This window comes from Hylobates moloch, unplaced genomic scaffold, assembly GCF_009828535.3.
Source record: "Hylobates moloch isolate HMO894 unplaced genomic scaffold, HMol_V3 SCAFFOLD_1, whole genome shotgun sequence".
In the NCBI taxonomy this organism is placed as follows: Eukaryota; Metazoa; Chordata; class Mammalia; order Primates; family Hylobatidae; genus Hylobates; species Hylobates moloch.
In genome coordinates this window covers 234,440,484-234,463,044 of record NW_026652276.1, presented here as the reverse complement: position 1 = coordinate 234,463,044, position 22,561 = coordinate 234,440,484, and the positions used below count along the sequence as shown (strand labels likewise).

General features: G+C 44.4%; 1 protein-coding gene across 3 annotated transcripts in view; it reads right to left on the bottom strand.

The window, feature by feature from the left end:
- Positions 1-22,561, bottom strand: part of DPP6 (dipeptidyl peptidase like 6) — a 1,054,804-nt gene that overhangs the window by 870,277 nt on the left and 161,966 nt on the right. The window contains exon 1 of one of the 3 annotated variants that reach the window (XM_032753184.2): positions 3,839-5,418. The exons of 1 other annotated variant lie outside the window; for it this stretch is intronic. In XM_032753184.2, the coding sequence (XP_032609075.1) occupies positions 3,839-4,072 (234 nt within the window). In that variant the 5' untranslated portion in view covers positions 4,073-5,418. Of the gene's footprint in view, positions 1-3,838; positions 5,419-22,561 lie in introns of those variants that run through there. One more of the 3 variants, XM_032762299.2, reaches the window with a different exon arrangement.

The window sequence follows — 22,561 nt, the reverse complement described above, 5'->3', positions numbered from 1 at the left end:
GAAAAGTAATAGCGTATATAAACATATTTGTAGAGGGAAGCTGGTTAAGAAATCATAAAGTTGATAGATCCCAAGGATACGTTAACAGAATGTTGGCATTATACCAATGAAAAACCAAGGTGGAGGAAAAAAGATGGGTTGGTTGCCGAAGACATAGAGGATGATGAAATTGGCCCTGCCAAGGCTGGTGGACATCATGGGCGGTGATTTGTCAATCTATCCCAGTTTTAACCAATTTGCTGTTTTAAAATCCTGTTGTCATCACATTTGTATTGCTAAGAAGCCATGTGTCACTGAAAATGAAGGATACAGGAACACACTGTATAACCTTAACAAAACTACTGCTCTAATGGTACAGAAGGCCTCCAAAGCCCTTTAAAAAACTAAAAAGAAATGTTCAAGCAGGCGGATGACAAAGTTCAGTATTTTAAAATTAGCCACAGTTAATCCAAATGAAAGTTACTAAATTCCACTAAAAGTCACTTCCAGCAACAATTCCTTTAAGAGTCAACTTATTTTTAAACCTACACAATGAATTTTAAATCAGAAGGGCTATTGATTCCTCAGAGGAGTTGCCCAATAATTGACTTTATATTTAAATAAATCTAAGATTTAGAAGGAAGTGGATGGAAAAGACCCTCTGGTTTTATTTCTATTTTGAAGTCAGATTTTGCATGTTAGTACTCACCCACCCAAAACAGGCTTTCCCGTGGAGCCACACAGGTGGGAAGTCTCTTTGTTGCCTGTGTAGTTTGTGCATTTAGATCATGCATTATTAATTCTAGCCATTCTATCTCCGCATTTTATTTTTCTGTGTTAGCCTTGTTAGACTACCATAAATTTTATTTGGGGTGTGGCTGGGTAATTGCCCATTCTCAGTCATACTCAGGCATGTAAGTGTACACACATGCACAGAAGCCAAGAACTGTATTTCTCAATTTCCAGACAGAAGGACAACAGGTACAAAGCCCTAAGGATTATAAAGGTATGCTGCTTACCATCATCTTAGTGACCAAGGCAGCGAAGCTGTTTCTGTACCTTGGAACAGTCTTCCTGACAAGTCAGAGAACAGCAATAAAGCCACCAGCCTTGGGAAAAGGACTGAAAAGGCAAGAGTGATGGAGATTTCTCCTGCGCTAAGCCAAGAGAAGGTTTCAGCACCCCAGACAGCTCCCACCGAAGTAGCCGCGCTCCCAGCTGCTTGCAGATGTTGAAAAGGAAAGCCTCGGTTTGTCCTGAGGTTGTCAGCAGTTGCAAGACACGTAATAAAATGCAATGTGTTCCTAATTCATTGCATATCCTCCGCTTTAAATTTGGGTAGCAAAATGATTACTCAAAATTCTTCAGTCTTGGCAAGCATCTGTATCTAAAAAGCAGTTTTTGTACCTAATGTCTTTTTTTTTTTTTTTTTTCAATACACCTTAAGCAAATTGAAGCTTTTGTTCCTGGAGGAAAAGTGGTTTGATATGTACATCCATCTTTTAGTAAATTTGGGGGCATAACTTTTCCAATTCTGAGGAACTTTTCTAAGAAGAATGCATAAAAGTTTGTTGTTGTTTTTAAAGGATGCAACATTCAGCCTGTGTCATGAGTTTAACTATACAATTTAAACTTAAAGGACGTATGTGCAATGCATTTTGCAGATGTGTGCCGGATATATATGTACAGATAATGGGCAAGTATATATATGTGTGTATATATATATATATATCGGGAGTATACTATATAAACACACAATACACGCCCACCCACACACATTGTGTATTTTCCAGAAAAAAAAAAAGCATGATGTCAGGACTTACATCTAAGTTAGAGATGCTGTTTAGAGCCCCATTAAAAAAAGGTACATGTTATATCCTTGATTTGTTTCTCAGGACACCCGTGTTTATCTCAGAATCATTTCTAGACACATGTCACAATAAAAAGAAGGACATGTATACTCCAAGTTAAAATTTTTTAAAAAAAGATGGAGACCATCTGAAATAAAATTCAGAGCTCTTGCCTTTCCTTTCTCCTAGCGACACCTAGAGCCTGTTGAGAAAAAAACTGCACATTGTTCTCACTCCAAACATCCACAATTCAACAATTTTAAGTCAGATTTAAGGTAAAAAGTATATTTTTCCTGTTTGCATTGCAGCTTAACTGTCTTCCCCAAGATTCTCGGTAGTTTAATCCTCCAGAACTCTTCACCCTCCCCTAATTAAACCATTCGCCAAAGACTTCTAGTTCCTTGAACCAGATGACTGAAGAATGTCTATTTCCCTCAGGGCTCGGCCCACCAAAGTGAGGGACGTGCCTTTGAATGCCTCTCTGTTGAACCAGGGGAGTCTGGAAATCATGCAGGAGAAAATCACAAAACCTCATGCAAGATCTGACGCAGGGCTGTAGGGGGTGTGTACCTGTGCGTGTGCAAACCATATCTCCCGCAAAGTTTTGTGATCTCCATAAAAGTTCCCACATCCTTCATTCATAAAACAAAACTACCAGTAACAACAGCAAAACCTCGCTGATTTCATAATATCTGGCAATTAGGAATTGTCCCTGGGAAATCACTCAGTGTCTCGCCCCCCCCCCCCCCCCCCCGATCCAAACACAACTCTTGCACTAAAGAAATACGAAACAGGGAAACAGCGTGGCTGGAGGCTGCTGAGAGGTAATGACCAAAACCTTCTGCTCAGTGCAGGGCAATGTCCTGCCCTGGGTATGTCAGGGTAGACTAAGTGAGAGGCCTGGGAACCCTGAGTCAGCACAGCCTTGCTTAAAAGGTGCAGTTGTGAAACTCCTCAAAGGCATACACCGTGATTTCTACAAATCAACACAGCCTAGCTGTTCTAAGAGCTGTACCAGCCAAGCCAGACCTGTTTCTCTGAGAGCCTGCCGGGGATTTTTCTCTTTTCCCTGGGAAAAGAAGGCCTCAAAGAAAAAGCACAGTTTCCTCCCTTCTAAGTCCTAGCAGCCCTCTGCATCCTTGAAAGGGATCCACAGGAGGTGGTTAAACTCATCCATCTAAGGTCCGGCTCCTGTTCTGCATGAGTCATTGGTTACTAGGGTGATGTGCAAATCCAACCTTTAAAACCCAGGCTTCCAGCCCCATGAAGAGTAGGAAATGTGCTCTCAGAGAAGTTTTCATTGAACACGGTCTAAGGCAGAGGTGCTAGTCCAGGGCTGGGAGGGGAGACAGACACGGCCTGAGGTCTCTCAGCAAAAGAGCTGGGCCCTGGGACAGAGGATTGGGACTCAGATGCCAGTATTTTGGTATTTTTTTTTTCCGGAAAGGATAATCACCACCACCACCGCTGGGGGGAAAAAGTGTCTAGGAGAAGTAAGAAAAGGAATGAACGAGAGGCATTTGAGTCAAGGGACGGAGTGGGTAGGCGAGGTGGGGCACGATGGAGAGATTCCAGACACAGGTGGGAGGGAGAGAAGGTGCCTGAGGCTGTGTTCCCGGAGCACGAAATAAATAAAAAATAAACCAACTCGTAAGCACAGGCCGATCAAATTCTCTCCTTAGGAACCATAGCAGCATGCTGTTAAAAACAGACATCCGCGCATCCAAGGAACGCAAGGCGAATTCCAGATCCCAGCAGGCGCAGTACCCAAACCCCGCTCTCTCCAGCCACCAACTCCCGGCCGCCGCGGCTGCAGACACAGACCCGCTCCCTCCGGGACGGCGGTGACCGCGTTCTGGCGCCACGGAGCCTGTCTGGGGGCGCCCGGAGAGTCGTGGGCGGTGGGAGGGCGCCCGATCACCCCCCCACCATGCCCCCGGCCGACGCGTCTCGCCGCGCGCTCCGCCCGGAGCCCCCGCCGCCGCCCCCCGCCACCGAGAAGCTCTTACGTCCTCCTCGTCACCATCGCTCCGCGCCTGGTACTGGAACCGGGGCCGGCCACCCGCGCCGCCGCCGCGCTCCCGGGGCGCCGCCGCCTGCGCCCGCGGGCCGAGGGGCTTGGCTCCTGCGCCGCCGTCCTCCTCGGGCCCCTGGCCGCCCAGGAGGTGACTCGCCTCTGGGGGCGCGGGGAAGGACCTCGAGGTGTTGATCTTGCCGGTGAACCTCTGGTACAGCGAAGCCATCGGGCACCGCGCTCCTGCTGGCTGTCTTTGGGGCTTTTTAATATTTTGCTTTTTCTCTCTCGGGTTCCCGCTCCCCACCCCGCTCCAGATTAAAAAAAAAAAAAAAAAAAAGGCGGCGGGGGGGCGGCAGCAGCAGCAGCAAGGCAAGCCCAGCGCCGGCGGCCGCTCCTCCCGCGCGCCACTCGCGAGTCTCCGCTGGCGACTCTGCCTGGCTCAGCCTCCTCCGCCCCCTCCCCGGCGGCTCGGGAAGCCGGGGTTCTGGCTGTGCTTTCTCTCTTTCCTGTTTTTATAATTTTTTTCCCCAAACTCCTTGCCACAGCCACGTACGGCCTAATCAAAGAGACTGAAGGAAGGAAAAAAACCAAAAACATAAAGCGAGGGAAATGCCTAGGCCCCAGAATTTGGCACCACCTAGAGACCGGCACACATTCCGAGCGCTCTCCTCGCTCCCCGCCCCCAGGCCCCTCTCGCGGCTCCTCCTCCACCCCGGCCCCTCCGCCCCCTCCCCACCGGCCTCCTCCCCGCGCCCGGGACTGGAGCCTGGGTGACAGGGGTTGGCAGCCCGGAGGGGGCGCGGGGTCGCACAAAAAGGGGGCGAGGGTGCGTGAAAAGGGTGGAGGGGCGGGGACCACGCGGGTCGTGGGTGCGGGGGCGGTGGGGGAGTCCCAGGAGCTCAGGGTGCTCCGGCCCCGCCGAAGGTAGTGCTGCGCGTGCCCCGCAGCACGCGACCGGAGGGTGCGAGGGGACGCGGAGGTCGAGGCAGGCAGGCCAGGGGGCAACTGAAGGTGCAGCCGGCTCCGGGGCGCCCCAGCCACGCGCGCGCTGCAGCGCCGGGCTCCCCGCGCCCCCAGCTCCTCTTGCCTAACTGGAAGCAACGAGAGAGACCCCGAGGACCTGGGGTGCGAATGGGGCGTGGGAGAGCCACCAGGAGGGCGCTGGGTGGTCCGGCGACGCTGGTGCGGAGGCCGCCCTCCCTCCACAGCCCAGCTCCCTCCGAAACCGCCCCGTCCCTTCGCCCCTCTCCGGAGGAGGGCAGGAAAGGTCGTGGGGCGGCGGAGGAGGCCCAGAAGCCCAGGCGCCCCTCGCGGGTGCTGCGCCCCGCAGAGAGCCCGGCTGTGACCGCGACTCCATTTTCATTATCATGAACCCAAGCGGAGGCTCGGCTCTCGGGCTGCCCGCAACTTTTCCAAAGCCTGCGCCTCACTGTGCCCGCCGAGAGCGAGGGAGGGCGACATGGCTCCACTCGCCGCGCGCTCTCGGGCTTGCCTCCCGCCCAGCCGCAGGAAGGCGCGCTCCAGCGCCCCTGTGTGGACACCCGCACCAGCGGGCTCCGCTCCTCCGCTGCAGGCCCGGCCTGGCTTCTCTTCCCCTCCCCGCCCTCCCGCGTCCTCCCCGGCTCTCTCCTGCACTCCTCTCCGTCTTTCTGGAGTTGCTGGGCATGCGTCTCTCTCGTCTCATCCCCACGTCCTCCTTGCGCGCCCCTTCCAGCCCTTCCCGGCCAGGAAGGACCTATCCCATCCAGAGAGCGCAGGTGGGCCGGGCAACCCCAACTCCAGAGCGGGGAACCTGTGAGACCCGCCCCTGCCCATTCCCCCGCCTCCTTCCACATGGGGGTAGGGCGTTGGCTTCATCTCCCAGGACTGCGGAAGGCTCCCTGCTCCTTCCGGGTTTCCACGCCTGTTTCCACGCCTGTTTCCACTTAGGGTTTCAAAATAACAGGCTAGGCCTCCACGAACAAGGCTGACTGCAGGTTCTCCCCCAGCCCTGGCATTGCCCCCAGCCCAGAGAGAGGCCTGCCTGGGCCTGAAACTGCATGCTCCCTCTGTTTCCCTAACTGCGGGGGAGAATACTGGATGCCGGTGAACAAGTGTCCTGGAAAGACACCTCCTTCAGTCCCTTCCACCTGCCTCCCTTCCCCAAGCTCTCAATCCAGTGTGTAGTTTTCGGTTTAACCAAATTTGTACCACGCTCATCTTCTGTTTACTCCACAGTAGTTTCCCTTTACTATGAAGAAACATGAGTTTAAAAACACTTTTTAAAAAATAGCAAATACAAAACCAAGTAAAACCAGGATTCCAACAGCTAAGCAAGACTTGCTGCATCGGAGAGGCCACGCAGGTGGGTCTGGGGTGGGGAGAGCTTCAGCTGCTCCATTTGACTTTGAAGACAGAGGCAACAGAGCCATAAAACTAGACTTTAAAAGTCACCACAATTAGATAGATAGAAAACCTTGCTCTCAACCCCCTCCTCTGCCCCAGCTGTGCTTTTGATGGGAGGAAGCTGCCTCTCCTAACATGGACATGAAAGAAGGCTCATGCTATTCACCGCAGCATCGCGATCCTGACATTTCACTAAATACAGATGCAGTTAGGGGCCCACTTATGTAATATACATACGCTATCTATGAAATATACATGCATATTTTTACACAAACTAAATGTCATACTAATATAGTTTATACAAAATACAATAATTATGCAGAATAGTGTATGTATCGTACATGATACTTCATAGATGTGTGCATATTAATCATAGATAGAATACCATTGGGATAAAGAAAGCATATGTGCCACTTTTAAAAATTATATTCTCAAGGCATTGTAGGTAACTATAATCTAACTAAAGTTTAAAATCCCGATTAAATTACTTAAGAAAATATGATAAGCGATTTCTGCTTAAAATTATAACATGAAATCACCATAAAACTCATAAGCAACAGGGGAAAGAGTTGAAGTAAAAATTTGTGCTGGGAAGCAAATCTCACAATTAAGCAGAAGAAACGGAGGGCAGGGGAGGAGGGCAGGAAAGAGCGAGCGTCTGAAAGATGCAGGTGTGAAAGGAACCGGAATAGTGGGGAGGACTGAAAACAGCATGGATGAACACGAGGCTGTTCCTCAAGGATGATCCAGATGGAGCGCCCTTTACCCAACTTGAAAAGCGATTGGCTATACTCTTGCACCTTGCACACTGAACGCGGTGCTTCTAGGGACATTTTAAAGAATGTTCTGGCCGGGTGCGGTGGCTCACACCTGTAATCCCAGCACTTTGGGAGGCAGAAGCGGGCGGATCACGAGGTGAGGAGATCGAGACCATCCTGGCCAACATGGTGAAACCCCGTCTCTACTAAAAATACAAAAATTAGCCGGGTGTGATGGTAGTCCCAGCTACTCGGGAGGCTGAGACAGGAGAATTGCTTGAACCCGGGAGGCGGAGCTTGCAGTGAGCCAAGATTGCGCCACTGCATTCCAGCCTGGCAACAGAGCACGACTCCATCTCTAAATAAATAAATAAACAAATAAATAAATAAATAAAGTTCTATACCTCGTGTGTATGTGCATGCGTGTTTGTGCACCCACACATCCAAATTTGTGTTAAGCACGGATACACACATTGCAGTCGAGGGTGTGAGGACACTGTGGTCCCACATATAAAAGAATAAAGTGGTTAGTATGTTAGAATGAGTGAAGTGATACAATTTTAAAGACTGGCAAGCTATGGCATGTTATGTTTATGATGTATAATTAATTCAATTCTTGTCTCTAATCACCTTTCACCTCCTCTTATCCACACACATACACACAAACAAGGAAAAAGGTACCCCGAAGAGGAGCAAAAGTACCCAATGGGCATTTCAAAATAGGTGTAGTGTTTCAGAAGGAAACATGTCAATGTTTCCCTCTACTCAATTTCTGCTTGAACGTCTGAAATACACTGTGGTGATGAAGCAGATTTTTATTCCTATTTATTGGGTAAGTGTGAGAAAATATTTTTGAAAATATTTTGCAAATTATTTAATGTCGAGTTTAATTCCTCCATGTTGCTCCAAACCAAATGCCCCCAACCCATTTTTCTATCTAGTTTCATATGATTACTGCTTCCCTATTTATTACAAAGGTGTGGGTGTGTGTTTATTTTCCCTAGAACAAATTTACAAAACAAATATAAGTCATTGGGATGAGGCAGATGCTGCAAAATATGTTGGATAGTCATTTTTAAAATGACAATGAAGGCAAATTTTTGGTCTACCTGCAAGCTAAGCATTGTAGGAATAACAAAAGTACATCCATTGAGTTCAGCAGCCTAAGCATGATTTTTATTAGCTAAGAGGTTTTCTTATTTCTGAGAGAATTATATCCTGTAGTTTACTTCCCTTTTCTCTGGGTGCTGAGGGAGAAGGACAGAACCATATTTAAGACTGTTTTTCTTTTCCAAATACTAATATTTGAAGAAATGAAATGCCTAAGTTAGCGTACTCTGAAGGAAGGTCTTCCCTAAAACAGTGGGGATCACTGTCTTTTATATATTATCACCTTGAACTCATAAACGGGGAGACATTTTTTAAAATCTGGGTAGCTTCAGAAAACACAATGCTAAATGCATCAACAGAAGGCATATTCTCCACTCTGAAAATCTGTTTCTCACTCTCTATCTCTCAAAACATGTTTCGTTTCTTGTTTCCATTTTTGTTTTTTGCAAGATAACTCTCAACTAGGGGTTCTTTTACACACTTTCAAACAGGAAATATCCAGCGCACACACACATACACACACACACAATAACTGCTATTTCAGGCTTTTGAAAAACAGAGTTAAAGTATGAATTGGGTTAATTTGGGGCTTTTCAACTTAATACTTAAAAATTATGTTTCATGTAAATCATTGGTTTTAACCCAATAAATAGCCTTTCTCTAACATTGGTAAAGTTAAGCTTCAATCTCCCAATAGCACATGTCTCTGCATTTTAGCCCTACCATTGTGTCACTGCTTGCATCTTACACACAGTTCAAAACGTACGTACAACTACACTAGCATCATGTACACAAACACAGTGGTTAATCAACATGAGTGTTAAGGTTTATTGCCAGGTGAGCTGCACAAGCTTTTGATCCTACTCAGATGGCCGGTGCCAACCTCATCCCATGTTTTCTCTGTGGCCCCCTGGAGGGCTGCTCACAACCTTACCATCTTCCTCTAGGATTCTCCCCTAGTTCTTCATCTTGACTTTCTACATTTAACCATAATCGACTCTTCTTCTCCCACTTTCTAACTACCTTTCTTCACCTCTGTTGTCTTGCCTTCATTCATGTCCCTTCTGTGGATCAATATCTGTGGGCTATATGTAGAATATATATTATTTTCTCTAAAACGTCCTTGCTGCCCTCTGAATATTTATCAAATCTTGCCTTGTGCTACCAACATTGCCTCAGAAATTATCCAAATAATCACCTCTCACCCTAGAGGAGGCACAAACTCCTGTCATTTCCCATTTTCTGGTGACACAATAATCGTTTTCACAGTGCTTCCCAAGGCTCTTAGGTTTTTGGAGCATGGGGTGTAGAAGACTGTCTTCTGTTTCTGTTTGTCCCTGGTGATCATTTGACCATAACCGTGTTGTTCTCCAAATCCTCTTAGTTCATAGATCAAGTTTTATTAGATTAAAAGAGATATGACTTCTGCTCCAAAGTGCCCCTAGGGCGCCTTGCCCTTTTCAAACCACACACTTCTTAGGGTCAGGTGAATTAAGTTAAATATGCTTCCCTTCAATGTTTAAGTGACAGGAATGAGTCTCTGCAGCTCAGTGCTTTAATTTTGTAAACAGGAGAGGTGATGGCTGCATTCAGAAAGAAGAGAAAGCTTGTGTCTGTTGTCTCTGCTGACCACTGGCATGCCTTGTGAAGGACAAAGTCCTGCTTGCGGTATGGTCAGCCTTAGAACTGAGTGTGAGCCGCAGGGAGCAAGGACTTAACACTGTCTTCTGGGGGCATTGGCATCAGGTCGCCCAGAGGCATTCTCAGGCTTTGACTTCAAAGCAACAGTGAAACCAAAATGGATAAAGATAGGATCAGTCAATGCAACATCTTTTCCTGACAGCAAAACAAACAGAGCCAGTGCCAACTCATCAAATCCTGCCACGTAAATTGGTACTCTCCTGCAGGCTGATAGAAACAGTTACAGAAAGTGGAAAACTTGACTTCACTAAAAATCACTGCAGTTACAAATAAAGGAAGGGGGTATAGTGTATTTCTAAAATGAGCATTTGGACTAAGATTTAGGGAGGGTTGAGTGTGAGCACAACTTAATTCACCCCTGAAAGAGAAGCCTTGTCTGCCAGAAGTAACAAAGTAAGAAAAGCCCAGCAAGTTGGCCCCCAGGTCCAAGCACTGCAGATTCCAGTGTATCTTTCCATCTCTTCTTCCAACAACACAATGACTGTGAGACATAAGGAGGGAAGACGGAAGAGTCTTCCTTTATGTGACAAACCACCTTTTCAGATGTTCAGTGGGACGGTCTGAGTAGCAGCCTCTTCTTTCAAGAGCATAAGATAGTGGAGCATGTGATTGCATTTCCAACCTATAAATATCCAGCTCCTGAACACTCATCTTTGAGTCCTAAATGGAATAAGCCATTATTGCCATATTCAAAACTGTAACAGACTGGAATGTTGTTCAGCAAATACTACTCTCCACCCCATGCCCCCTGCAGGAAAGCATCTTAACCTGTCCCCTGACACCTACTCCCATCCTGACTTTGATACTGGTCATGTGACTTACTTGGACTAACGGGATGTGTGTGGACATGATGCACGCAGAGGCTTTGCAGCTGCTTGCATACCCTGGCTGGCTTCTGCACTCTGACGATCCACCATACAAAAACATGTCCCTATTAACAGCCGATGCTTTAGCCTGGCCCCAGAACAAACACACTTGGAGAAGACCTCAATACAACCCATAGCCTGGGGCTAAGCCAGATATTTGGGGAGTACAAAGCAGAGTCTCCTAGCCGAGCCCAGTGTAGACCAGCTGAATCACAGTTAACCAGCAGAAATGTGGGTCTTGGAATAAATACTTGTTGGGTAAGTCACTGAGGATAATTGGTTAAACAGCATGCTTGTGTCATTAAAGCCAAATCAATGCATGAAAAAATGGCATGGTGAAGTCAATGCTTCTTGTAGGTATTTCACTTATTCGGTTAACACCTGAGTGCTGACTATGTGCCACTCATTGTGCTACATTCTAAGGATGAAATGATGAACTACAGTGAACTTGCTTTCATGGAGATGATAGTCAGTACTCCTCAAAGTGACGCAAGACTGATACTACAAATTATCAGACTGATAATGCTTTTCTTTTGTGAATAGATGCCGTTTTCTCAATTTCTTGCTCCTTTTGGTACATTTGGAGCCCTGCTAGTCTTACTACAAAAGGACCGTTAGAAACCACTAGCTTGCAAATGTGTTCACAATAAAGCTGTAATTTATTTATTGTAGCAGCACCAAGTAGCATTTTTAATCTACTCATACAGTGGCTTTCAAAGAGTTGTTTCTGGACCAACAGCGAAAGCATCATTCAGGGACTTGTTGGAAATGCAGATTCGTGGGCCCTGTCTCAGACCAACTGAAACAAAAACTCAGGGCTGGGGCCGGGCAAGCTGCATTTAACAAGCTCTCCAGATGATTCTGATGCATGCACAAGTCTGAGAACCACTGCACTAGAGCAATGTACTAGAGCCATTTTCTTCATGGCACCAAGGTGACCTGGAAGATTTCTCAAATGTTTGCTTAGGTCTCAGATAACAGCTTATACATTTAAAGGATTGAACAAGGATTCTCCTAAGGCTAAGGCTAAGGGTTTTTCAAGAATAAAAAAAAGAAACCATTTAAATGAGGAAGGGAGTTTTTTGTTTTGTTTTGTTTTGTTTTTACATCTCTGCTAAGACTTTATTCAGAATCAAAAAAGAATGCAGTCCGGTTAGTCTTTGCAGGACATTTTCAGACGCTGTTTCACCCTTGAATTGATGTTTAAGGTTCATGTCAGGAAGAAGGTAGAAGTCAAAAGGGAATTGTCAAAGCAAAGGCAAAGATATGGTCAAACTAAGATACCACAACTGTTGTGGCTTATCTGAGATACTCTGATTTTGCACCTAAGCAGAGAGCCTTTCCCATCTTTCCAGAACGTATGCAATTTGGCAGAAGAACTCTGCAGAATTGCAAAGAAAAAAAAAGCCTTACTTTCAAAAACTGATTTCATAAAAAAATCTTCCGTGCCTCTAGTTTGGACTCGTTGCTTTTTTAATGCAATAAAAAAATCCTGTCCTTAATTAAAAATCAGTAAAGTTAATAAACAGTTTAAGTTGAAACCTGACTTTTATGAACTTAATTTTCCTGAATCCACTCCTTTAAAGCATGTTAAAGAGCTCATTATAAAATCCATTTAATTTTATTTTTCACCATCACTTAAGATTACCTCTAAATTTCCATGTACAAATGGAAACATCTACAAATTTAAAAAATGGGTCGATGCTACTTTAGGTAGATCAGTAGTTTTTCTTGAATTTTAACATATTCTCTGAACCACAGGTGCATGTTTAATATTTATAGGCAAATATCAATATACACACAATAGATCTTAAATATGGAGAAGGAAACCTAACCTGGAAAGAGAACTCCCCCACACAGGAGGTATCAGTGCAAAACCCTGATTCATGCATGTATGTGGGCTCTCATTAATGAAAACAAATTGCATTAGGAGCAATAAAACTGAAATGAAACCATGTATCTGCTTCTTGTGGGTAATTTAATTCACTGTGGACTGTAACTTTATCAGCACCACTATACCCATTTCCGAACAATTTCCTTCTCATAAAGGGGAAAAATAGGTTTGTCTATACTACTAATTGCATTTCAAATCATAGTAATTTGGTAATCAAAAAAGTAATTCTCTCAACGATTACTTATATTTTGCTTGAGAGGTACACCGAAATTGCCCATTGGCTAAATAAATCCACAAGTCACATGAGCCTGCGATTTGATCCGCCTTTTTCCCTCACGCACAGCAGCAACAACAGTGACTCTCAGCTGCAGCGGGATGAGGTGGGTCCTGTTTGTTCCCCGAATTTGTGCTCTGAGTCCCTGATGGGATTCCATTAACTCAGTCCTCCGCAGCGCACCCATAATCATCACCATTGTGCTTCTGTATAACCCAGCAATACCCAAATTACATCATTGATGCAGACCCATTTCAGTCTTTGTGGGAAAAGTTGGATAAATTAATGCTTTCAAAGGACTTTGAAGGCTTTCTTAGCCATCTTGGGGTAAAAGAAGAAGCAGTGCAAGGCGATATTTACATCTGCCTTTCCGGATTCCTTTTTAAATTTCTCTCAGGGCTCTGATAGCATCCCCAACTTCAAGTCCAACTCAAAATGAGATGTACATGGTTGATTGTGGTCTCAATGAATGCTGAGTTTCCCAATTGAGATATTCAAATCCCTAGGATAACTATCTTCCTTGAGTAGGCAGTTTTATCAAATAACATAAAATTATCCAATCCAAATATACCCGGAGATGGAATACCGAACTCATGAGTATTCCAAGATAAAACACAAGACTTCCAATAAGATACCTGGTTATAATACTGATCCTCGGGTGGTATACTCATCTGGGTGTTTAATGAAAATCTTGGAATAGGTCCTTATTTTTTTTTTTTTTTTTTTTTGAGATGGAGTTTCATTCTTTTTACCCAGGCTGGAGTGCAATGGCATGATCTCAGCTCACTGCAAACTCCACCTCCCGGGTGGAATCAGGTGATTCTCCTGCCTCAGACTCCCAAGTAGCTGGAATTACAGGCATGTGCAACCAGAGCTGGCTAATTTTGTATTTTTAGCTCGGGTAGAGATGGGGTTTCACCATGTTGGCCAGGTTGGTCTCCAACTCCTGACCTCAGATGATTCGCCCACCTTGGCCTCCCAAAGTGCTGGGATTACAGACATGAGCCACCATGCCCAGCAAGTACTCACTTTTTATCTACTGATTACATCTACATTTTATTAAGTCCACTAATCAAAAAACTTCAAGCCTAGAACTTCATAGGTAGCTCCTGATTTCCTGGGAAAGCAGCCTGCTTGGATTTGTCAATATGACTAAAAACAGTCTCCATGATGTTTTTAAATGATGGCATCGCCAATGCATAGAGCATCTCAATGGATAAACCACATCCAATTCTTGGTTTCTACCCTGATTAAAGTGGAATGTTGGCAATTTCTTGAATCAATTTTCACAGCTATAGGAAGAGAATAAAAGCAAGTGATCCACAGACCCTTCTATCTCCCATTGAAGTCATTGGTCTTTGAGGAAAAATAATCACTAAATTTAATGCAATTCTAGTTTGCCTTAAAATCTTCATTGAGAAGGGGGCTGGAGAACTCCACAAGTTGACTAGCCCATAGATTGTCTCAAATTCGGTGACTTTTAGCTTGGGGATAATGTCACCTTATCATTTCCCTTCATCGTATTGGTCATATCTAACTTCTCTCGGCATGACGGAAGAGTTCTACAATGCTATCTTCTATTGCTCCTCCACTTAGAAATAATCCTAGGTTTGTACTGCACCGAACACTGAGAAAAGCTTGACATTTTTCATCCAATTAGTGCTTTGGATAAGACCAGAAGGTTTTTGTTGTTGTTTTCCAAGAGGAAACTATATAAATTTTCCTGTGGTCATGGTTCACGTATTCTTCCCTCTTAATGAAACACCTGCTTCTATGGCCAACCTTTCACTGGTTGCCCCAGTGCTGCACCCATATCCTTTCTCACTTATTTACCTGCCAATATAGAATATCCACAAGTTAAGGGTGTCCGCTTGATGAAGCAGAAATAAAAAGTTTTCTGGGAGGCTGTGGCAAAGATTATTTTTCTCTCTGGTAGAAGAGAGTGGTCAGAGGAGGGACCCCACCTCTGGCCTGCCAACATCACTTCCTCCTGTTTTGCGTCTTTGAACATAGTTGTGTGAGGATTTGATGCTCAAAGCTGCTGTAGCGTTTTTGAAACCATGAGAAGAGGCTGGGTACCATGGCTCACGCCTGTAATCCCAGCACTTTGGGAGGCCAAGGCGGGTGGATCACGAGATCAGGAGATCGAGACCATCCTGGCCAACATGGTGAAACCCCGGCTCCACTAAAAATACAAAAATTAGCTGGACCTGGTGGTGTATGACTGTAATCCTAGCTACTCGCGACGCTGAGGCAGGAGAATCACTTGAACCAGGGAGTCAGAGGTTGCAGTGAGCCAGGATCGCACCACTGCACTCCAGCCTGGCCACAGAGACAGATTCTGTCTCAAAAAAAAAAAAAAAAAAAAAAAAACCATGAGAAGAAGAGGCCATTGTTTGCAAGGATACACACCCTGAGCCCTGACAGCATGCAGGTACTGAACTAAAACCAGAATCCTCTTCCCACCCAGATAAAATCCCCCGGGCTTAGCCCCTTTCAGCCAGGAATTGTTTCACAGCCAAAAGCGTTCCTGTAGGACACACTGTACACCTGGTTCTTCCACTGCCTGGCTCTTGCACCAGGATAAGTCGCTAAGCATCAGACGCTCATCTATGGCATAAGCATGCTAAGAGAGGCCAATCCTAACAGCTTTATTTAAGCACAGAGCTCCTGAGAGGGCCAATCAGTTGTTACAGAGGGGGAAACCTCAAAACTTCTTTTATGTACCTAACCTTTAAAACACATATGGCCGCCTGTAGCTCACAATCTAAAAAGAAAATCATCAAGCTTTCCCACCTGATTATTTGTTATTGTCCATAACTCTGGGGAAAAATGCCACCGTATTTGAGCTTTTTATTGATTTTTGCACATGTCTTCAACTAGAAAATCTGGAGGAAAATGTGTGTCAATGCTCGAAGGCCTCTTACATATGTGAAGAGAAGAGAAGAGAACAGGTTTTGTGAGATGTTTTCTATCCAGGATTGATAAAGCCACAGAGGAGGAGTATGAGTCTGAAAGAGGAGGGTAGAGGAAGGACAGAGAAGGGAGAGGGGAAAATAGAAATAATGCTTTTTAGCAAATTTATTTTAAAATAACACTCTTATGTTTATCTGCACTTTATACTTAAGCTGTGTTGAAATGCAAAACCCCTTTGCCCTAAAGAGACTCCCAAGAGGCTGACTTTGAGCTGGCATCCTAAGAGCCAGTTTGGAACCCACTCCACCAAGGCTGCTATGAGTTGAAGATGACAGGCTTGAAATCCTCTTCTGGGGGCAGGAGGGAGGAGCTGCACAGGACATGTAGCACGCAGGCTAAGTGTGCATTCAGAACACTAGTAATCGGAATAAGAATCACAGTTAAAGGAAAAATGTTCCAGCCCCTACCAACATATATAGAATTTTGTACCCAGCATATGTGGGAAAAAAATACTTTCAGCACACATGATATTGTTTTTATTAGTTAACGAAATAAATTATCATTCTGGAATTGCATATGGGAGAGGCAACATGATTTGATGACTGTTTAGGGACTTTGAGTCTTAATCCAGCCCGTAGAATTGTTGTTTGAATGTGAGTCTCGCTGCATATTTACCAGCCTTGTTTATATAAGGCAGGGGTCAGCCACTAACAGATTCTACATGCAGAGTCTATGTTGCAGCTCATCTTACACAGAACTGGTGTTGAGAACAGAAAGCAAGAGAAACAGCCTCATAAAGGGTGCTGCCTTATCTTGCAACCTATTTTGATGATTTAGACCTCGTGTGTTTTTCCTTATTTTGATCCAGGTGAATAAATCAGCATAAAAAAGTGACAAAAAACACTTCTTATTGCTTCATGGATTTCTCTTTTATTCTCCTTTCTTCTTACTGCTTCTCTTTCCCACCCATACCACACCACAGCATCCTCCGTGATAGCACCCCTATCTTTGCCAAACAACTTGGTAGATCCTCCTCACTTACAGTTTTTGATTTGTATAACCCTCTGATGAATTCAGCCAACTGCAAAAATAAAAGCAGCCGAACAAACGACAGAAAAGCCAAAGCAAAACAAAACAAAAAGAACCTTATAAAAGCGCTGCTGTTGAGCACCCTGAGAACAACTTGGAGCTTGACATCGCCACTTGGGGGCGCCCTGGGAGCTCAGAAATGCAAGCTCCATCCAGCCCCGGGGAGCCCAGGCTGACTCAGGGCAAACCCTTCCTTCTGACTACACGGTTTCTGTACTCAACTAATCACACGGGAAATGAGACTGCCTTTTAGAAGACTTTTGTTTCCTATGAAAAGGAAGACTGCTGCGCCATAAATGTTTTAAATGCTCTCCGAAACATTAATATCAAGTCAGTAAATGAACCATAACTCTGTCTTCTCATTTATTGAAGAGTCAGATATTCCAGGAGGAAGGGGAGGGCAGAAAATGAAACTAATTTCCGTTTATCATGGAGGATGGACAGATCAGATAGATGAGTTTGTGTGCAAATAATTCAGTGATTCAGAAGGGATCCTGGATCACCTTTCACTGGGCCATTGGTGGGTGGGACACAACACTGGCTGAGAGATAGTGATGACACTGAGTTAAAAAACAAGCATTACTGGGCCCAGACTGCCTTATTCCACCTATCATGGAACAAAAAAGAAATCTATTTATCTTTATGTCAGAAACACAAAGCAGCCCAACCAAAGGGGTTCTCATGTATCAGCCATCTTCTGTAAGGGTGCCCAGTGTGACTTCGGTTGATCCTGCTGCTATTCCGCCTTCATTAACAGACTACTCAGTACCATTCCACCATACACCAATATCAAACATGTCATCAGATTTGCCAGGTTTGGATTTTCTTTCCCTTATTCCAGTTGATCCCCAGTACTGTCCTCCTATGTTTTTGGATAGTCTTACCTCACCCTTAACAGCAAGCAGTACGTCTGTCACCACCACCAGCTCCCATGAAAGCAGTACTCATGTTAGTTCATCCAGCAGCAGGAGTGAGACAGGGGTCACAACCAGCAGTGGAAGTAACATTCCTGACATCATCTCATTGGACTAAAGGAGGACTCACTTGATTCTGGGAATCATTCATCAGAACTGCTTTTCCTTGGATCTCTAGTCTGTGGAAACGTTTTTTTTTTTTTAATAATTTGGTATTTATTGAAAGTCAAGTGGATTCTTTTGCTTTCTGAGAGGTGAACACAGAAGACTGCAACGAGAACCAAATGACAAATGACATGCAAGGATTTTTCTTAATTATGCTGTACTCTCTGCATCAGATACATTCAGCCATAACTGTATCTTCCTGAGAGATGGAATTCCCTTTCATACGTTAATGGATGGAGTCTACAAATCAGTGAAAAAAGTTTTTGTTAAAATAAAGAGCAATAAAATTATGTAAATATTCAAGTAACCTTTTTTCTAATTAAAAAAAACATTGTAATCACTGATTCTAGAACGACAGCAACTTCTGTTTAACCTTACGTGAAGGAAAAAAAAATATATGGAAAGAACTTAATGTTTGCTGAATGAGTCCTTTCCATGGAGATTTGCTCTGTTTCATTGAAGTAATGAAGTTTCAGTACGTGGCCAAAGCTTGGATTCCACTTTTCGTCCTGCATTTCCACTTTTCTTCACGAGCCCATCAAAGAAAAATGGCATTTGTGTTACTTGGTTTTTTTCCTGCGTATCATTTACACTTTGACGTTGTTTGCTAATGAGTGCTGTGTGAAGTTCCGGAATTTGGCTACTCTTCATTGGTGATTACGTTTAAAAGCACTATGCAGATTCTGCCCTGACATAATGTGTGTTATTATGTTTTTAGTAATTGTACATTTTTCATTCTAGAGTTTTCTATAAATTTGAGGCTTGCCTTCTCAAAAAAGAAACTGTGCAGCCATTGAATGAAATGTCTTTGGGGTATGGTGTGACTGGAATGTTTGTTAGAAATTTGTTCACACTATCAAATATTGGTATCTTGGAGCCAGCAGAAGAGCAGATTTTGGGAGGTGGTAATATCAAAATTTAATTTCTTCCCAAGAACTTAATTTTCTCATTTATTTTACAGAATAGTAGTGAAATATTTGATGAAACTTTGTATTTTGGTAGCACTACATAGAAAATGTGTTTTAGATTTATGATGATCATATTTCTCACCAATGTAATTTCAGCCTCAGCAGTGATTTTCAAACTTAGGGAAAGGGACAGCATTAGATTTTTTTTTCATTTTTTTAAAATGATATCTTACATGAAACTACAAAAGACAAAAGAGAATTAGAAATGTTCGAATTAAAGTAAAGAAGGGTTGGGGAAGATGGGCCTGAACCCACTTCCTGTCTCAATCTATGCTACCCCAAACACTCCAGGGAACCTCTGAGGTTTTATTGGGTGCACTTTGAAAATTTCTCTTCTATAGTGTGTTTGTTTGATTTTAAATCACACAGAAAACTGGGTTTCACTCTTAGAGAAACATTTTCATCCGATTTTTTAGTTTGCTTCATTTGACTTCCTAAATCATTTTTGAGTTCACAAGGATTTAGTACTTTTCTGTTTAGCTTTCTCTCTCTAAGCTTTATCTACCTTAAAAACAAAGTCCTTTTTTAATGGCCAGTCCAACCAATTGATTTCTCAAACTGAAGTGCCCAGGTGTGGATTCATCAATTTCAGTTAGAATAGAGATGTGCTACTTAAGAGTTGGTGCAACTCCAAGGAGCTGACTTGTCCTTGCTTGGGTTGTTTTTTTTTTTTTTTTCTTTCACCTTCTCAAGTTTCCATGGCCTTTGTGTGTTCTTTTTATGTTTATTTAATTTCATGTGGTTTTCCATATCATCTCTTCTTTGGCTACATCATCTCCTTATTCAATGGATTATCCCTTTGTGGGGGCTGCTTATTTCAAAGATGTTGGGGGGAAAAAAACCCGAATCTATGAGCAGTAGTTGCACATAGTTGCCAGTTTTACCTTCTTAGTCATTAGATTTCCAAACCATGTTGCAGTTTTTTGGTCCAGATATAGTATTTCTTTCTAATAAAGTTTTATGTTGCTGCTCTAAATACAGATGCAATTTTTATTGACTCTGTAACCAGATAGAAAAAATTTAACTTGGGGGGGTGGAGCCAAGATGGGCAAATAGGAAAAGCTCTGGTCGGTCTGCAGCTCCCAGCCTGAGCGACACAGAAGACGGGTGATTTCTGCATTTCTCTTTGAGGTACCGGTTTCATCTCACTAGGGAGTGCCAAACAGTGGGTACAGGACAGTCGGTGAAGCGCACTGTGCGCGAGCCGAAGCAGGGCGAGGCATTGCCTCACTCGGGAAGCGCAAGGGGTCAGGGAGTTCCCTTTCCTAGTCAAAGAAAGGGGTAACAGACAACACCTGGAATATTGGGTCAGTCCCACCCTAATTCTGCGCTTTTCCAATGGGCCTGGAAAACGGCACACTAGGAGATTGTGTCCCACACCTGACTCGGAGGGTCCCATGCCCACGGAGTCTCGCTGATTGCTAGCACAGCAGTCGGAGATCAAGCTGCAAGGCAGCAGCGAGGCCGGGGGAGGGGCGCCCGCCATTGCCCAGGCTTGCTTAGGTGAACAAAGCAGCCAGGAAGCTCGAACTGGGTGAATCCCACCACAGCTCAAGGAGGCCTGCCTGCCTCTGTAGGCTCCACCTCTGGGGGCAGGGCACAGACAAACAAAAACTCAGCAGGAACCTCCACAGACTTAAATGTCCCTGTCTGACTGACAGCTTTGAAGAGAGTAGTGGTTCTCCCAGCACGCAGCTGGAGATCTGAGAACGGACAGGCTGCCTCCTAAAGTGGGTCCCTCACCCCTGAGCAGCCTAACTGGGAGGCGCCCTCCTAGTAGGGACAGACTGACTCCTCACTCAGCCGGGTACTCCTCTGAGACAAAACTTCCAGAGGAACTATCAGACAGCTGAATTTGTGGTCTCACGAAAATCCGCTGTTCTGCAGCCACCGCTGCTGACACCCAGCCAAACAGGGTCTGGAGTGGACCTCTAGTAAACTCCAACAGACCTGCAGCTGAGGGTCCTGTCTGGTAGAAGGAAAACTAACAAACAGAAAGGACATCCACCCCAAAAACCCATCTGTACATCACCATCATCAAAGACCAAAAGTAGATAAAACCACAAAGATGGGGAAAAAACAGGGCAGAAAAACTGGAAACTCTAAAAAGCAGAGCACCTCTCCTCCTCCAAAGGAACGCAGTTCCTCACCAGCAATGGAACAAAGCTGGATGGAGGATGACCTTGACGAGTTGAGAGAAGAAGTCTTCAGACGATCAAACTACTCTGAGCTACGGGAGGAAATTCAAAACAATAGCAAAGAAGTTAAAAACTTTGAAAAAAAATTAGAAGAATGGATAACTAGAATAACCAATGGAGAGAAGGGCTTAAAGGAGCTGATGGAGCTGAAAGCCAAGTATCGAGAACTACGTGAAGATTGCAGAAGCCTCAGTAGCAGATGCGATCAACTGGAAGAAAGGGTATCGCTGATGGAAGATGAAATGAATGAAATGAAGCGAGAAGGGAAGTTTAGAGAAAAAAGAATAAAAAGAAATGAACAAAGCCTCCAAGAAATTTGGGACTATGTGAAAAGACCAAACCTACGTCTGATTGGTGTATCTGAAAATGACGGGGAGAATGGAACCAAGTTGGAAAACACTCTGCGAGATATTATCCAGGAGAACTTCCCCAACCTAGCAAGGCAGGCCAACATTCAGATTCAGGAAATACAGAGAATGCCACAAAGATACTCCTCGAGAAGAGCAACTCCAAGACACATAATTGTCAGATTCACCAAAGTTGAAATGAAGGAAAAAATGTTAAGGGCAGCCAGAGAGAAAGGTCAGGTTACCCACAAAGGGAAGCCCATCAGACTAACAGCTGATCTCTCGGCAGAAACTCTACAAGCCAGAAGAGAGTGGGGGCCGATATTCAACATTCTTAAAGAAAAGAATTTTCAACCCAGAATTTCCTATCCAGCCAAACTAAGCTTCATAAGTGAAGGAGAAATAAAATACTTTACAGACAAGCAAACGCTGAGTGATCTTGTAACCACCAGGCCTGCCCTAAAAGAGCTCCTGAAGGAAGCACTAAACATGGAAAGGAACAACCGGTACCAGCCCCTGCAAAAACATGCCAAATTGTAAAGACCATCAAGGCCAGGAAGAAACTGCATCAACTAACGAGCGAAATAACCAACTAACATCATAATGACAGGATCAGATTCACACATAACAATATTAACTTTAAATGTAAATGGGCTAAATGCTCCAATTAAAAGACACAGACTGGCAAACTGGATAAGGAGTCAGGACCCATCAGTGTGCTGTATTCAGGAAACCCATCTCACATGCAGAGACACAGATAGACTCAAAATAAAGGGATGGAGGAAGATCTATCAAGCAAATGGAAAACAAAAAAAGGCAGGGGTTGCAATCCTAGTCTCTGATAAAATAGACTTTAAACCAACAAAGATCAAAAGAGACAAAGAAGGCCATTACATAATGGTAAAGGGATCAATTCAACAAGAAGAGCTAACTATCCTAAATATATATGCACCCAACACAGGAGCACCCAGATTCATAAAGCAAGTCCTGAGCGACCTACAAAGGGACTTAAACTCCCACACAATAATAGTGGGAGATTTCAACACCCCACTGTCAACATTAGACAGATCAACGAGACAGAAAGTTAACAAGGATATCCAGGAATTGAACTCAGCTCTGCACCAAGCAGA